This window comes from Bombina bombina, chromosome 2 (assembly GCF_027579735.1).
Source record: "Bombina bombina isolate aBomBom1 chromosome 2, aBomBom1.pri, whole genome shotgun sequence".
In the NCBI taxonomy this organism is placed as follows: Eukaryota; Metazoa; Chordata; class Amphibia; order Anura; family Bombinatoridae; genus Bombina; species Bombina bombina.
This window is the reverse complement of record NC_069500.1, coordinates 731,915,868-731,934,431: the sequence shown is the minus strand read 5'-3', so window position 1 is coordinate 731,934,431 and position 18,564 is coordinate 731,915,868. Positions and strand designations below refer to the sequence as shown.

General features: G+C 36.8%; 1 protein-coding gene across 1 annotated transcript in view; it reads left to right on the top strand.

The window, feature by feature from the left end:
• The first annotated feature begins 700 nt into the window (after nucleotides 1-700).
• The window catches only part of PIGG (phosphatidylinositol glycan anchor biosynthesis class G), a 413,115-nt gene continuing 395,251 nt past the window's right edge, over nucleotides 701-18,564 (top strand). Inside the window, exons 1-4 of the mRNA XM_053702752.1 lie at nucleotides 701-945; nucleotides 4,145-4,347; nucleotides 6,765-6,974; nucleotides 17,165-17,353. Of these exons, the coding sequence (XP_053558727.1) occupies nucleotides 795-945; nucleotides 4,145-4,347; nucleotides 6,765-6,974; nucleotides 17,165-17,353 (753 nt within the window). The 5' untranslated portion in view covers nucleotides 701-794. The remainder of the gene's footprint in view (nucleotides 946-4,144; nucleotides 4,348-6,764; nucleotides 6,975-17,164; nucleotides 17,354-18,564) is intronic.

Genomic DNA, 18,564 nt, shown 5'->3' with positions numbered 1-18,564 from the left:
GTTGCTGTCTACCTCATATAACATAACAGTGGTCGACTCAATCATGGCCATAATAGAAGAGTGACCCTCATATATATATATATATATATATATATATATATATATATATATATATATATATATATATATATATATATATATATATATATATATATATATATATATATCTTTAAAAGTACTTATATGTCCCTGATTTTCAATATGCATGTTAAAGTTTACAACGATATGGTAGTTCATTACTTCGTTTGCTATAGATGCCACACATAAAAAGTCACGAGGGACCCCTATATTGTTCTATTACACAAACGTTTTTAGGTGACAACAAAAACATCTCTTTACATATTCAATGAACAGGTTCTTCTGAAATTTGGAAATATAAGGTTTTTGCATCCCTGTAGAGAAGGCATCGCCAATTACTGTGTGTATATAAATGCCAAGTCGGGGCAGTTCTGGAAATTAATACATTTAAAAATTAGTGTTGGCGTTCAAAAAAACATTTTTGCAGCTTATTGCTTCCCTAACGCAAATTATTATATAGTAATGTATTTTGTCTGTCAAATAGAGAGGCTAATCGTGTCATATATTTTTGTTGCTGTCCTCTTTGGCAGACGACGGGTTAATGGGAGTCTTGCATTCTAAGACCTGCTGTCACTTTGTTACAGCATTGCTTAAGAGAATTGTCCACTGGTGAGATCCGTACTCAAGACCTGTAACAAGGAAGTGTTACTGAGGCCGCTTACCAGCAGCTGTTATCTGCTTATTGTCAGGCAGAAAGACATTCACAAACCGTAAAGATGAAGGTGGGCTCCTCGGTACTGGCCGCTTGTTTTCTCCTGATACAGGTTCTCGGACTGCTTCTCTTCCTAAGAGGCTTCTTCCCTCTCCCTGTCAAATCACAGACCAGAAAAAACAGCGTCTCAGAATACCCACCCGAGCCATCAGCAGGTGCTGGAGATCTATCATCTATCTATCTATCTATCTATCTATCTATCTATCTATCTATCTATCTATCTATCTATCTATCTATCTATCTATCTATCTGTTTGTAGACAAGTAACAATAGCTTATTGGCCCAAAGAAATTAACTTTTATGTAGTATTCCACAAAGTGTCTATTTTAAATAGAATCATTTTTACAATATACTTTTATTATCAAAATTGTTTCTAATAAAAGTTGTTACTGTTTTAGAAGCATACGCACATATGCTGCTATCTGTTATTAGATCATCAGGGTTTAAGCATTAACGAGCTGGTGGTAGCTTGTATTGCATCAGTGATTAAGATAGAATGATGCATTAAAAGAGAATAACATGTATACAGTGTATTTTTTTGTTTCATTAGCTGTTTAAATATTTACAAAATAAGTGTAAAATTTTAGTGTCTATAAAACAATGGGAGATGCCATGTTGTAACTTCGGTTACCTTCTCTGCTGTGGACAATTAGGGACAGTTATAAATAGGTCACTAGAGTGTGCAGCCAATAGTTGTGTGGAATTTAAGAGTGTTCTGCGCTTCCATTTCTAACAGGAACTGAAAAGCTCACAATTTCAGAATGCAATTACAGGAAAAGGGGACAAAATAAATAATGAAAGTATAGTGTAGATTCTTTTATTTATTTATACGATTTATCATTTTATATTACCATCTCAAAGTGTTTAATGTCCCTTTAATTTGGGTCATAAAAGCCTCTGTTCACTCTCTGAGAAGGTGTGGTGTTTTGATGCATATGTAGATATGCCACAAAAAGCAATAATAACTTTTACTAGAAGTATTTTGCTAATGGAAGTGTAATGCAAAAATGCTTCTATTAAAAAATTAAATGGCCATTATAGTAAACAAATTACATGCTCTTGTTATTTATTTTCAGATTATCGACCCTGCTCTGTGTGTTTAAACCCTGCAAAGGGGTTAAACACACAGTAGAAGTTGTGCTTGGGACTGCATGTCTTGTGCAGAACACACTGCTGATCCAACCAGCAGCGCTATTTGTACATCTTAGTCGTGCGACAAGCGCTGCTGGTTAGATCAGCGGAGGATTCTGCAGGTCCAGAGTGCAACTTATACTGTGTTTTTTCAACCCCTTTGCTGGGTTAAAATTTTCAACTTTAATGGCCCTTTAAATGTCCCTATGCACTTTTCAATGTTGACCTTTCTATCTATTTAACAGCTGAAAAAATGTGTTCTGTTTTTGATATGCTAGTTATACTATTACTGTTGATATTAGATATTCTATATTTTTACACTGTTCTGGGAAGATTAGGACTGCATTGCATCAATACCATGGGCCAAGTTATAAAGGGACACTCAAGTCATAATTAAACTTTCTTGATTCAGATAGAACATGCAATTTTCCAATTTACTTCCATTAACAAATTGTGCACAGTCTTTATATTTACACTTTTTGAGTTACTAGGTCCTACTGAACATGTGCAAGAATTCACTGAATATAGGAGTGTATGCATTTCTGAAGGAATGGAAATAGGCATAACTTAAAATTCAGACTAAGGGGGCAATTTATCAAGCTGAGGCGGACAGGGGTGTACATATGTGCCCCTGTCTGCCGCAGCTCGCCTCTGGCGGGCTGAATTCCCCTAGCGGAATTCAGCATTGCACATAATCGCTATTTTGCACTCGCGTGCATCCCGCCCCCTGCCCCATAGCTTCCAATCACACGTGGACAGGAGCTGTCAGTCTCCCCGGTCGGAATATACGGGGGAGATTGAAATTCGCCTCTTTAGAGGTAGTGAAAAGGTAGCGACTGCTGCTTGTTAAAGGGACAGTATACACTCATTTTCATATAACTGCATGTAATTGACACTACTATAAAGAATAAGATGCACAGATACTGATATAAAAATCCAGTATAAAACTGTTTAAAAACTTACTTAGAAGATCTCAGTTTAGCTCTGTTGAAAAGGTAGTTGGAAAGCCCACTGCAAGTGGCAAATAAGACACTCCCCCCCCCTTCTTTTGCATATGAAAAGAACCTTTACACAAACAGGGGCAAGCTGGAGTAGGTATCTGACGGTATTCACATAAAACTTTGGGGCTTGGTTAGGAGTCTGAAAATCAGAGCAATATTATTTAAAAATAAGCAAAACTATACATTTAAAAAAACAACTTTATGGGCTATATAAATAAGTCATCTACAAAACATTTATGCAAAGAAAAAAATGAGTGTATAATGTCCCTTTAAATACGGCAAGAAGGCTCTCTTGTGAGAACCTGCAGTCGTATGGGGTCGAAAGGCTTGCAAAGCCTTTGATAAATCGACCCCTAAGTGCTATTGCATTGTCTTTTTATCATTCATTTGTGGATTATGCAAATCTACTGTATTTACTGGTCCTTTAAAGCAGGACTTAACAAACTCAGAAGCCAGGGAGCCACTGGTTTCCAAGAATTTGACCACTGGCTCATAACTAGGCATGTGCATTCCGGTCAACAAATGGCGAAAATGGCAGTCAACAGCAGCATTCAGTTCTTTTTGGAGCCAGATTTCTTATTGTGAAAGTGCAACAAACTAAGATCTGTGCAAATACAGATCTTTGTGTGTTGCACTTTCACAAGAAGAAATCCGGCTCCAAAAAGTGCCATGTGACCCTGGTGGCTGCCATCTTCGCCATTTGTTTGCTGCCGAATGACATGAATGCACGTTTTTGTTTTGGAAATGATCTTTTTTGGTTTGGCCACTATGCTTTGTTGAGTGGAACTTTCATTCACTAATTTCAGTATCAATATACTGTATGTAAAATAAATAGTTACTTGTGCTCACATTTTGAGGATTTGGTTGTTATGTTATTTATTTCTCACTTGACACTAAATGTTTGTTGTTGTATGTGCATTCATGATCCGTTCCTATGAACGAAAGACAAATATGGCTGCAGGTAATGGCATCCCGCTATTTTTGGAGATGCATTTATTAATTTGAAAGTGCAACACACAAATATCTGGATTTGAACAAATCTTTGTGTGTTGCACTTTCAAATGACTGGCAGCCATATTCGAATTTTGTTCATAAGAACGAATCATGATTACACATATCTAGTAATTAGCATAATGTAACTGTAACCAAATTTATTTATGAATACCTTTTTAAAACGATTATCGGGAAATCCTCCCCTGTTAACTATTTTTCATCATTTTAGGAACTTCTTCTAACTGGACAAAGCTGCATTCACCAATTTTCAATCGAGTGGTCATTGTCTTGATAGATGCTTTGAGACAAGACTTTGTATTTGGACCTAAAGGAAAAGAGTATATGCCTTATCTAACCCAACTTTTAAAAGGAGAGACACACAGTTTTATAGCCAAAGCTTTAGCTCCAACTGTAACTATGCCTCGGATAAAGGTAATTTTAATATAAATAATTTTTTCATCTCTCTCAGGAGAGAGAGATATGTGTGTGTGTGTTTGTCAAATGATTAGCCCTCACACTCTTTGCAATCAGCAAAAAATTTTTTTTTTTTTTCTGAAGAACTGGGGTAGGTAATGTTTGACTATATGTTGCTAAATTCTAAAAGTACTGAGTGTAATTATCAGATCTATCTATCTATCTATCTATCTATCTATCTATCTATCTATCTATCTATCTATCTATTGTACAAACACATATACACAGAGCATTTCTGAGGTCGGACACTGATGTTGGAGAAGAAAGTCTGGCTTGCAACTAGCTTTCTAGTTTTTCCCAAAGTTGTTCAATAGCATTGAAGCCAGGGCTTTGTGTTTACAGTGAGTCACTAACTTCTGATATAAATACAGTTCAGTATTCCAAATATAATAGACGTCTAATGTAAAAGATGCATGTCAAACAACATACCTCTCTTCCCCTTCCTATGAAAGTGAAATATTTCTAGATAATGCGTTGTCATTTAGATTCAACTAAACATAGCACCTCCTCAAGCAAAAGAGAAGAGCATTCCAAAGCTAGTTTCAAATTGTTGCAACCCTTTTGTGTCATATTGCTTTTGGTAGCTCAAACAATTCCTACACAATATTTTTGATATTTTTGACGCACTAGATGAAAGGGAAAAAAGCATTATTCTGCCTCTGGTAAATCCCTGGTAAGACCTCACCTTGAGTATGGAGTGCAGTTCTGGGGATCAATTTTAAAAAGGGACATTGCAGAATTCGAAAAAGGGCCTAAAAGCTATTTAGTGGGATTGAGGACTTTAAACTATGAAGAAAGGTTTGCCAAATTGGGTCTATTTACTCTAGAAAAAAGGTGTTTGAGAAGTAATATGATTACTTCATATAAATATATTTAAGGCTTTTATACAGAGTTGTCAAAAACACTGTTTATTCCAATACAGATGTTTGTGATAAGAGGTCACAATTTAAAGGGACATTATACACTCATTTTTTCTTTGCATAAATGTTTTGTAGATGATCTATTTATAAAGCCCATAAAGTTTTTTTTTTTTTTTTAAATTTATCATTTTGCTTATTTTTAAATATCATTGCTCTGATTTTCAGACTCCTAACCAAGCCCCAAAGTTTTATGTGAATACCGTCAGCTACCTTCTCCAGCTTGCTCCTGTTTGTGTAAAGGGTCTTTTCATATGCAAAAGAAGGGGGAGTGTCTTATTTCCCACTTGCAGTGGGCTTTCCAACTACCTTTTCAACAGAGCTAAACTGAAAGCTTCTAAGTACGTTTTTAAACAGTTTTATACTGGATTTTTATATCAGTATTTGTGCATCTTATTCTTTATAGTAGTGTCTATTACATGCAGTTATATGAAAATGAGTGTATACTGTCCCTTTAAGGCTAGAGGAAAGGAGATTTAAGCCACCATGTACTAAATGGTTTTCGAACAAGCTTCTCAACTCGTGAAGTTGTCTGCACGCCTTTGTTGCATACAGGCAGCAGATCCTGTTCGTTCGCTGCATTTAAGTATCATTACACACTCAAGTGAGCATGTAATGCCGCCCCCAATCTCACGCGCCAGAGAAGGACCTGTCAATTACCCTGAGCAAGGGAGTTTGGGGTGATATCTCTTTGCCACCTCAAAGGTGTCCATTGCAGTAGAATATGCTTCTGTTTTACCAAACATATCTGTGTACTAGATAGAACTTCCACAAAATTTTCCAGTTATTTGTATAAACTATTAGTATTTAAAAAAAATAATAACATATCTTAAATGTGAAGGAGCCTTTAGTGTGTCATAAACAAAAGTTGAGAACACTTTAGGGAAGATATTAGAACATTTGGGTCCTGATGACCTAATGCTCTCCACTCTGGTGAGATGATCTAAGGAGTCTCTGTCATTATTGTGAGGTCCCTCAAAGAATTTGAGAAACAATATTCACCTTGAGAGTTGTTTATCTTACTATGTAGGTTCTGGGTGTGAAAGAGAGACACATACATTGAAATATAATGCTCAAAAAAGCCCCCAAATATTTTGCAATATTTTTCTACATGCCGGCAAGTTTTATTTATCAGGCACTATGTTTTAATTATCAGGCCCTATTTATTTAATTCATGCCAATCCTTGGCAAATTCCAGTAAATAGGGAACCATGGCTGCTAAAATATCTGGTTCTAGCTTCTATCTTTTTTTAATTATTCTACACAAAAACATTTATGATGCACATAAAGTATTCACATTGCTCCTTAGTGATCTGTTTTGATTCAATGTTTTAGATAGAGAACACACAGCCTAAAAATACATTTTAGCTATAATACAATAAAATGTTTGCATGCGTTCATACATTAATAGTCTAATATATCCTGCTCCATTATAACAACCCTTTTGTTTGTTTGTAGGCGTTAATGACTGGCAGCATACCTGGTTTCATTGATGTTGTTTTGAATCTTAACTCACCAGAGTTATTGGAAGACAATCTATTATGGCAAGCTAAACAGGCACAAAAGCGGATAATATTTTATGGGGATGACACATGGATCAAGCTATTCCCAAAACATTTTGTTGAATATGATGGAACAACATCCTTCTTTGTTTCTGATTTTACCGAGGTATGTTGCATTTTACTCCTGTTTGCTGATTTATCATTTATATGGCTTCTATCCCCTACACACGTGATCTTTTTTTTTTTTTTTTTTTAAAAGGTTGGTTTATTTTTACTATTTTATTTAACCCAAAGATAAGTTTAGTTTCGCCTTATACACACCATAGCCAAAGCTGATTGATTTACTATAATGTGAACAGAGGCTTGAATTTCCAGTTTCTCGTTCCTTTTAAATATTTTTGGTTAAATTAAAAAATATAAAAAAGGTTAAAAGCACTTTTAGTGATAAACTGGCAAAGTAAAATTGTATCCCTTTTATTTATTTCTTTATATATAACTCGGCATTTAAAAATGTATACAGCGTTTTCTAGCCTAGCAATACAAATATATTGTGATTTGGCAATTCTGGTTGGTATGGAGACCCTATGGATAGGAAAATAAAGACAAAGTTAAAGAACTTTTTTTTTATTTCAAAGAGCAAATAATCACCAATTATTAGCACCTTTAAAGCTTTTTCTTTCTTGTGCATTTATGCATTTACTGCTAAAGGAAGGGTGGCATCTAATGTTTTCTGAAGAGCACTTTGGGTAAATAATATTTAGCAGATACTGACTCCAAATATAATATTTGTGAATTGTCTTTTTAGACAAATATGTCATTGGGTCAAGACCTTAAGCCTATGATATTTAAGCACTCTGAAGAGCAAATTCTGTTTTTAACAGGAAATAAAATAGAAATAGAAATACAAGGTTATGCTTTTAGCCTCTACAGTTGCAAGAAAACATTTTTGAGCCCTTTGGAATTACCTGAATTTCTGCATTGATTACATATAAAATGTGGTATGATCTTCATCTATTTCACAATCTGACTAAACAAGTAATATGCAAACAGTTTTACCTTTTTTAAATTTTTATTGAAGACATAAATAGTAAGTGAACCCTTGAATTTAGTAACTTGTTGATCCTTCTGTAGCAGCAACAATCTCCACCAAACATTTCCTGTAGCTTCTTATAAAATGTGCACAACGTTGAGGATGAATTGTGGACCAATTCTCCCTATTGTCAGGGTTTTTTCCCTGTTTTGTTTGCCATGTGCTGCTGGCATCCATTTTACTCGCCTCTCTTGCTGACTATGGTGCATTGTGGGGGATGCTGCTCATTTCCTGCACTTCCTTTTATGGCCAGACTGGTGTGCATCATCCGTGTGAGACAGGATGCAGTCTCAGAATTGTGATCATCACTTATTATTTAAAGGGCCTCTGTTCAGTATGCTTTGCCTTTGCGTTGTCTCAGACCTGTTTGTGAGAGTTCCTGTGTATTACCTGGCTGTCTGACGTCCTTCCTGGTTCCTGATCCCTGGCTTGTTCCTGACTCTGCTGTTTTCCTTGTTCCTGATTCCGGCTCGTCTGACTATTCACTTTGGCTCCTGACTCGGCTCGTCTGACTACCAGCTCTGGTTTTGACTCCTGGCTTGTTATGAGACTTGTGGACTTTTTATTATTTTTTGCTATTGATAAAGGTGTGATTATTTTTGCACTTCTCGTCTGTCTGATTCCTGGCACCCTGACACCTACAAAGCTGTTTAAGTTCATCAATATTTTATGTTTTTTCTTGATTGCACAGCCTTCTTCAGATCAAACCACAGCATCTCTATTGAGTTAAAGTCAAGGCTCTTATTTGTCCATTCCAAAACATGAATATTTTTCTTTTACTTGTGTGTTTTGTGTCATTGTCTTGTTGCATCACCTCTCTTAAGTTTGAGTTCATAGACTGCTGCCCTGACATACTCCAGTAAAATGTCTTGATACACTTTTGAATTCATTGTTCCCTCAATGATTGCAAGGTGATCAGGCCCTGAGGCAGCAATGCAGCTCCAAACCATGATGTTCCCTCCACCATGTTTCACAGTTAAGATGGGATGAGATTTTGGTGTTGGTGTGTAGTGCCTTTTTCCCTGCACTAATAGCGTTCTGCATTTTTTGACAAAAAGTTTTCTTATCTGTCCAGTGTTGTGGAACATCCAAGTGGTCTTGGGCAAACTTGAGAATTGAGGCAATGTTTTTTTTAGTCAGCAGTGGTTTCCTTCATGGTGTCCTTCCATGATAGTGGACAAATAAACAAAGACTTTCACCATTTGTTGATTTTTCTGTAGGTCTTTTGATCTTACTCTTGGATTCTTTTTCAAGTTTCAGGTTTGCATGTTGTGATCTTTGCAGAATGCCCACTCCTAGGGAGAGTAGCAACATAATTTTCTCCCTTCGTAGGCAATTTGTCTTACTTGATTGATGAACACCTACTGTAGGTCTTTAGCAATGCTTTTGTAACCTTTTCCAGCTTTTTGCATCTCTAGAATGCGTCTTCTAAAGTCATCTGAAAGTTGTTGGGATTGAGGCATTGTTTACAGTAACCAATCTTTCTTTAGAAGAACAGATTTGTCAGAAACCAGGCTTTCTTTCATGTAATTAGCAAGAGTCCATGAGCTAGTGACGTATGGGATATACATTCCTACCAGGAGGGGCAAAGTTTCCCAAACCTCAAAGTGGGAGCTGCTGCTAATTGGTGCCTGCACACATTTGTCTCTTGTGATTGGCTCAGTAGTGCAATGTTGTCCCTTCAGCAATGGATAGCAAGAGAATTAAGAAAATTTGATAATAGAATTAAATTGGAAAGTTGCTTAAAATTGTATGCTCTATCTGAACCATAAAATAACATTTTGGAGTTTACTATCCCTTTAACGGCAGTTTTTTGTATAGTCCTCAGGCACCTCTATTACCCATGTGTTATCTTCTTTTCTTTCATGTAATTAGCAAGAGTCCGTGAGCTAGTGACGTATGGGATATACATTCCTACCAGGAGGGGCAAAGTTTCCCAAACCTCAAAATGCCTATAAATACACCCCTCACCACACCCACAAATCAGTTTTACAAACTTTGCCTCCCATGGAGGTGGTGAAGTAAGTTTGTGCTAGATTCTTCGTTGATATGCGCTTCGCAGCAGGCTGGAGCCCGGTTTTCCTCTCAGTGTGCAGTGAATGTCAGAGGGATGTGAAGAGAGTATTGCCTATTTGAATTCAATGATCTCCTTCTACGGGGTCTATTTCATACGTTCTCTGTTATCGGTCGTAGAGATTCATCTCTTACCTCCCTTTTCAGATCGACGATATACTCTTATATATACCATTACCTCTACTGATTCTCGTTTCAGTACTGGTTTGGCTTTCTACTACATGTAGATGAGTGTCCTGGGGTAAGTAAGTCTTATTTTTGTGACACTCTAAGCTATGGTTGGGCACTTTTTATATAAAGTTCTAAATATATGTGTTTAAACATTTATTTGCCTTGATTCAGGATGTTCAACATTCCTTATTTCAGACAGTCAGTTTCATTATTTGGGATAATGCATTTGAATAATCAATTTTTTCTTACCTCAAAATTTGACTTTTTCTCCTGTGGGCTGTTAGGCTCGCGGGGGCTGAAAATGCTTCATTTTATTGCGTCATTCTTGGCGCTGACTTTTTTGGTGCAAAAATGTTCTTTGTCATTTCCGGCGTCATACTTGTCGCCGGAAGTTGCGTCATTTTTTTGACGTTTTTGCGCCAAAAATGTCGGCGTTGCCGGATGTGGCGTCATTTTTGGCGCTTAAAGCATTTAGGCGCCAAATAATGTGGGCGTCTTTTTTTGGCGCTAAAAAATATGGGTGTCATTATTGTCTCCACATTATTTTAGTCTCATTGTTTATTTGCTTCTGGTTGCTAGAAGCTTGTTCATTGGCATTTTTTTCCCATTCCTGAAACTGTCTTTTAAGGAATTTGATCAATTTTGCTTTATATGTTGTTTTTTCTATTACATATTGCAAGATGTCTCAGATTGACCCTGAATCAGAAGATACTTCTGGAAAATTGCTGCCTGATGCTGGATCTACCAAAGTTAAGTGTATTTGTTGTAAACTTGTGGTATCTGTTCCTCCGGCTGTTGTTTGTAATGAATGTCATGACAAACTTGTTAATGCAGATAATATTTCCTTTAGTAATGTTCCATTACCTGTTGCTGTTCCATCAACATCTAATATTCAAAGTGTTCCTGTTAACATAAGAGATTTTGTTTCTAAATCTATTAAGAAGGCTATGTCTGTTATTCCTCCTTCTAGTAAACGTAAAAAGTCTTTTAAAACTTCTCATTTTTCAGATGAATTTTTAAATGAACATCATTATTCTGATTCTGATAATGATTCCTCTGGTTCAGAGGATTCTGTTTCAGAGGCTGATACTGATAAATCTTCATATTTATTTAAAATGGAATTTATTCGTTCTTTGCTTAAAGAAGTCTTAATTGCATTAGAAATAGAGGAATCTGGTCCTCTTGATACTAAATCTAAACGTTTGAATACGGTTTTTAAACCTCCTGTATTCCGGAGGTTTTTCCCGTCCCTGATGCTATTTCTGAAGTAATTTCCAGGGAATGGAATAATTTGGGTAATTCATTTACTCCTTCTAAACGGTTTAAGCAATTATATCCTGTGCCACCTGACAGATTAGAGTTTTGGGACAAAATCCCTAAGGTTGATGGGGCTATCTCTACTCTTGCTAAACGTACTACTATTCCTACGGCAGATAGTACTTCCTTTAAGGATCCTTTAGATAGGAAAATTGAATCCTTTCTAAGAAAAGCTTACTTATGTTCAGGTAATCTTCTTAGACCTGCTATATCTTTAGCGGATGTTGCTGCAGCTTCAACTTTCTGGTTGGAAGCTTTAGCGCAACAAGTAACAGATCATAATTCCCATAGCATTGTTAATCTTCTTCAACATGCTAATAATTTTATTTGTGATGCCATCTTTGATATCATTAGGGTTGATGTCAGGTATATGTCTTTAGCTATTTTAGCTAGAAGAGCTTTATGGCTTAAAACTTGGAATGCTGATATGTCAACTTTGCTTTCCCTTTCTTTCCAGGGTAATAAATTGTTTGGTTCACAGTTGGATTCTATTATTTCAACTGCTACTGGGGGGAAAGGAACTTTTTTACCACAGGATAAAAAATCTAAAGGTAAATTTAGGTCTGCTAATCGTTTTCGTTCCTTTCGTCACAATAAGGAACAAAAGCCTGATCCTTCCCCCTACAGGAGCGGTATCAGTTTGGAAACCATCTCCAGTCTGGAATAAATCCAAGCCTTTTAGAAAGCCAAAGCCAGCTTCCAAGTCCACATGAAGGTGCGGCCCTCATTCCAGCCCAGCTGGTAGGGGGCAGATTACGATTTTTCAAAGAAATTTGGATCAATTCGATTCACAATCTTTGGATCCAGAACATTGTTTCACAAGGGTACAGAATAGGCTTCAAGATAAGGCCTCCTGCAAGAAGATTTTTTCTTTCCCGTGTCCCAATAAATCCAGTGAAGGGTCAAGCATTTCTGAAATGTGTTTCAGATCTAGAGTTGGCTAGAGTAATTATGCCAGTTCCAGTCCTGGAACAGGGGCTAGGGTTTTACTCAAATCTCTTCATTGTACCAAAGAAGGAGAATTCCTTCAGGCCAGTTCTGGATTTAAAAATATTGAATCGTTATGTAGGGATACCAACATTCAAAATGGTAACTATAAGGACTATTCTGCCTTTTGTTCAGCAAGGGCATTATATGTCCACAATAGATTTACAAGATGCATATCTGCATATTCCGATTCATCCAGATCACTATCAGTTTCTGAGATTCTCTTTCCTAGACAAGCATTACCAGTTTGTGGCTCTGCCGTTTGGCCTAGCAACAGCTCCAAGGATTTTTACAAAGGTTCTCAGTGCCCTTCTATCTGTAATCAGAGAACAGGGTATTGTGGTGTTTCCTTATTTGGACGATATCTTGGTACTTGCTCAGTCTTCACATTTAGCAGAATCTCATACGAATCGACTTGTATCGTTTCTTCGAGAACATGGTTGGAGGATCAATTTACCAAAGAGTTCGTTGATTCCTCAGACAAGGGTAACCTTTTTAGGTTTCCAGATAGATTCAGTGTCCATGACTCTGTCTTTGACGGACAAGAGACGTCTGAAATTGGTTTCAGCTTGTCGAAACCTTCAGTCTCAATCATTCCCTTCGGTAGCCTTATGCATGGAAATTCTAAGTCTTATGACTGCTGCATCGGACGCGATCCCCTTTGCTCGTTTTCACATGCGACCTCTTCAGCTCTGTATGCTGAACCAGTGGTGCAGGGATTATACAAAGATATCTCAATTAATATCTTTAAAACCAATTGTACGACACTCTCTGACGTGGTGGACAGACCACCATTGTTTAGTTCAGGGGGCTTCTTTTGTTCTTCCCACCTGGACTGTGATCTCAACAGATGTAAGTCTGACAGGTTGGGGAGCTGTTTGGGGGTCTCTGACAGCACAAGGGGTTTGGGAATCTCAGGAGGCGAGATTACCAATCAACATTTTGGAACTCCGTGCAATTTTCAGAGACTCAGAGAGAGTCGTTCATTTGTTTTCAGACGGACAATGTCACAACCGTGGCATATGTCAATCATCAAGGAGGGACTCACAGTCCTCTGGCTATGAAAGAAGTATCTCGAATACTGGTATGGGCGGAATCCAGCTCCTGTCTAATTTCTGCGTTCATATCCCAGGTATAGACAATTGGGAAGCGGATTATCTCAGTCGCCAAACGTTACATCCGGGCGAATGGTCTCTTCACCCAGAGGTATTTCTTCAGTTTGTTCAAATGTGGGGACTTCCAGAAATAGATCTGATGGCTTCTCATCTAAACAAGAAGCTTCCCAGGTATCTGTCCAGATCCAGGGATCCTCAGGCGGAAGCAGTGGATGCATTGTCACTTCCTTGGAAGTATCATCCTGCCTATATCTTTCCGCCTCTAGTTCTTCTTCCAAGAGAGATTTCCAAGATTCTAAAGGAGTGTTCGTTTGTTCTGCTGGTGGCTCCAGCATGGCCTCACAGGTTTTGGTATGCGGATCTTGTCCGGATGGCTACTTGCCAACCGTGGACTCTTCCGTTAAGACCAGATCTTCTATCGCAAGGTCCTTTTTTCCATCAGGATCGCAAATTCTTAAATTTGAAGGTATGGAGATTGAAAGCTTGATTCTCAGTCATAGAGGTTTCTCTGACTCCGTAATTAATACTATGTTACAGGCTCGTAAATCTGTATCTAGGAAGATATATTATCAAGTCTGGAAGACTTACATTTCTTGGTGTTCTTCTCATCATTTTTCTTGGCATTCTTTTAGAATTCCTAGAATTTTACAGTTTCTTCAGGATGGTTTGGATAAAGGTTTGTCTGCAAGTTCCTTGAAAGGACAAATCTCTGCTCTTTCTGTTCTTTTTCACAGAAAGATTGCTAGTCTTCCTGATATTCATTGTTTTGTACAGGCTTTGGTTCATATAAAACCTGTTATTAAGTCAATTTCTCCTCCTTGGAGTTTGAATTTGGTTCTGGGGGCTCTTCAAGCTCCTCCGTTTGAACCTATGCATTCGCTGGATATTAAATTACTTTCTTGGAAAGTTTTGTTTCTTTTGGCCATCTCTTCTGCTAGAAGAGTTTCTGAATTATCTGCTCTTTCTTGTGAGTCTCCTTTTCTGATTTTTCATCAGGATAAGGCGGTGTTGCGAACTTCATTTAAATTTTTTCCTAAGGTTGTGAATTTTAACAACATTAGTAGAGAAATTTTGGTTCCTTCATTGTGTCCTAATCCTAAGAATTCTAAGGAAATATCGTTGCATTCTTTGGATGTAGTTAGAGCTTTGAAATATTATGTTGAAGCTACTAAAGATTTCCGAAAGACTTCTAGTCTATTTGTTATCTTTTCTGGTTCTAGGAAAGGTCAGAAGGCTTCTGCCATTTCCTTGGCATCTTGGTTAAAGTCTTTGATTCATCATGCTTATGTTGAGTCGGGTAGAACTCCGCCTCAAAGGATTACAGCTCATTCGACTAGGTCAGTCTCTACTTCCTGGGCATTTAAGAATGAAGCTTCGGTTGATCAGATTTGCAAAGCAGCAACTTGGTCTTCTTTGCATACTTTTACTAAATTCTACCATTTTGATGTGTTTTCTTCTTCTGAAGCAGTTTTTGGTAGAAAAGTACTTCAGGCAGCTGTTTCAGTTTGATTCTTCTGCTTATATTTTCAGTTTTTTTCATTATAAGATTTAAACTTTGTTTTGGGTGTGGATTATTTTTCAGCGGAATTGGCTGTCTTTATTTTATCCCTCCCTCTCTAGTGACTCTTGCGTGGAAGATCCACATCTTGGGTAGTCATTATCCCATACGTCACTAGCTCATGGACTCTTGCTAATTACATGAAAGAAAACATAATTTATGTAAGAACTTACCTGATAAATTCATTTCTTTCATATTAGCAAGAGTCCATGAGGCCCACCCTTTTTTGTGGTGGTTATGATTTTTTTGTATAAAGCACAATTATTCCAATTCCTTATTTTTTATGCTTTCGCACTTTTTTCTTATCACCCCACTTCTTGGCTATTCGTTAAACTGATTTGTGGGTGTGGTGAGGGGTGTATTTATAGGCATTTTGAGGTTTGGGAAACTTTGCCCCTCCTGGTAGGAATGTATATCCCATACGTCACTAGCTCATGGACTCTTGCTAATATGAAAGAAATGAATTTATCAGATAAGTTCTTGCATAAATTATGTTTTTTAGTGCCTTTATTTAAATGGTAGGGCACCTGTGCAAGATTCACTTCCAATGTCATCTCCTTAATTAAAACACCTGACAAATAGCTTTTGGAGAAGTCACACATAGAGGTTCACTTCCTTTTTTAGCCTGCACTATGAATAATTACTCAATGTCTTTACTAAAGAATTGAAAAGTACAACTCTTAATGTGTTAGTTTATTCAGATTGTCTTTGTCTATAATTGTGACTTAGATGAAGCCCATACCACATTTCAATCAATACAGAAATCTAAGTAATTCTAAATGGTTCACAAACCTTTTCGTCCAACTGTATATGCTTTGATTTCAGTCAAGTTTTTTCAGTTAAGTTATTTGTTGACTTTATACCACTGCTTTTTTTTCTGCTGAAACTACTTTTTGCTTCCTGCCATTGTTATACAACTTTAAGGGATATAACTGTAAAATTTGATATGCACAATAATTAATTTCTTATTTAAAATCTGACAATTTCTTATTTCCAAAAAACAAAGTACTATATTTTAAAAAAAGAGTAACTTAATTACCAGTTTTGCAATATATAAATTCATGGCCAAAAATATTGGCACCCCTGCATTTTTGTCAGATAATGCGCCACTTCGCCCAGAAAATTGTTGCAATTACAAATGTTTAGGCATTCTCATGTTTATTTCTTTTGTTTGTATTAGTATGACACAAAAAAGTGGAGGAACCCCCCCCCCCCCCAAATCTGTTATAAGTTGTATGATACCAAGGGACCTACCACTGGCTGTAATAGTACTAGCTGTGCAGAGTTTACCGCACACCTCAAAGAAGGAAACCGTTTTCTGTTTACATTAGTAGGAATAAAGTGTAAGGACACATAAATGAAGCACAACCTGCCTCCCTGCCCTGATGTTCTCTGTAATTGATTACAATTCTTGCACAGCTTGCGCTACCCTGGCAAGTGAGGGCAGCTGAAACCTACTTACACTGCTCCTTGACAAGTTGCCTAAACTAACTTTCCCTGACAAGTTGCCTTGTTTCTCCTAAAGTTAGACAGAAAACTTCTGCCTTCTGTAGTGTACACAATATACTGCCACAGCCAGTGGTTCCTGGTAGCTGAGCAGGTGGCTCTAAATGTGGATGACAGCTAGCTAGGGAGTGTAGGAAAATAGTAAGCTGTGTGGAGAAGAAACAATGCTGTAGAATCATACAGCTCATAACAGGAAATGACAGCACAAGCAAGTTCACTCTCAATTTTAACAACTTTTACTACATACTGTATATATTACAAATTTTTTTGTAAAACTTTGTTTCCCGAATACAGTGTCCATTTAACCCTCCCATTTTGAATTTGTTAAATTAAGGACTCCTGCTTCTATGTAAAAATGTATTTTTATATTTTTTTAAATGATCAAGCCAAAGGTAAATATGTCTGTTTACTGTTGAATAGCACAAGAAAGAACTTTGTTTTTAGTTAATAAATAATACTGATACTGTCACATTCCAGCAAGTGTAATTAGGAATATGGGTTTTGTTTTGCTATTCTGTATTTTGCCTTTTGTTTTTCAGGTTGATTACAATGTTTCTAGGCACTTAGACAATGTTTTAAAAAGGAATGATTGGGACATGCTTATTCTTCACTATCTTGGATTAGACCACATCGGGCATTTAACAGGACCACACAGTGGTTTGGTGGGTCCAAAACTTTCTGAGATGGATATAGCCTTGAAGAAAATCCATACTGCATTGTTATCAAAAGTAAGTCCCTTACTCTCAATCCTTTTTTTTTTTTTCTTCCGAATTGTGTATCTATTTACATTTTCTAACATTTCTCAGGTATATTTGAACAAGTAGTTTGCAGGAACATATTAAAGGGGCAGTCTACCCAAAACTTTGTATTATTTAAATAGGTAGATAATTCCTTTATTACCCATTCTCTAGTTTTGCATACCAAACACTGTTATAGTAATACACATTTTGCCTCTGTGATTAACTTGTATCTAAGATTCTACAAACCCTTATCTCAGTGCTATTTACAAACTTGCATTGTAGTCAATTAGTGCTGCTTCATAAATTACTCCACAGGATTGAGCACAATGTTATCTATATGACACACACAAACTAGCACTGTCTGGCTGTGAAATGCTGAGAAAATTCACTAAGCTAAAGGGGCCTGCAGATTCTTAGAAACAGGCAGAGATTTAGAGGTTTAAATGTTATAAAGTATATTAATATAACAATGCTGTTTGTGCAAAGCTGGGAAATGGGTATATTTTTAAACAATAAAAAAATCAAGTAGACTGTCCCTTAAATATCATAGATGTCCCTTTCACCCTAACAGATTTTACATTGCTTCTCTTTTTGTCTATTGTCTTCTTTTTTTATTATTTTTATTTTGAAAAAGCTTTATTGAAGATATAGCAGACAGTATAAACATGTTACTGTGATCATACAAATGAAAAGTTCAGCGTGATTGAGACCACCCAAAAGAGGGTCCCATTACAAACTTGTCTGTGAAAATTCAATATATAACCATAAAATAAGGGAAACAACATAAGTTAAACAGAATGCAATGCTATCTTTGCAGGAAGACGTAAAAATACCATCTGTAGAAGAGTTGAAATGTTTCACTCGATCTAAAGTGGTTGGGAATGCAGAGAGGGTTCTAAGGAAGGAGAGGTGTGGTCATGTTGTTGGTGATACTTGATTTAGATATTCTTCCCAAAGGAAACAAATGGATTGATAGTCATTCAGACGTTTACTGTGTCTGTAGTGGTATTTTTCCAGCTGTAGGGAGTGGGAAGTTATCTCTCTCCAAGTGTTAATTGATGGGAGGTGTGATGATTTCCAATTTTTGCCGAGTTTACCATAAGGGTCAGCAATGTGAGTCTCAATTTACACTTTATTTTAGTGAATTTATTGGAAAGGAAAAAACAAATATTTAGGTCTAGGTTAATTGAGAGTGCCTT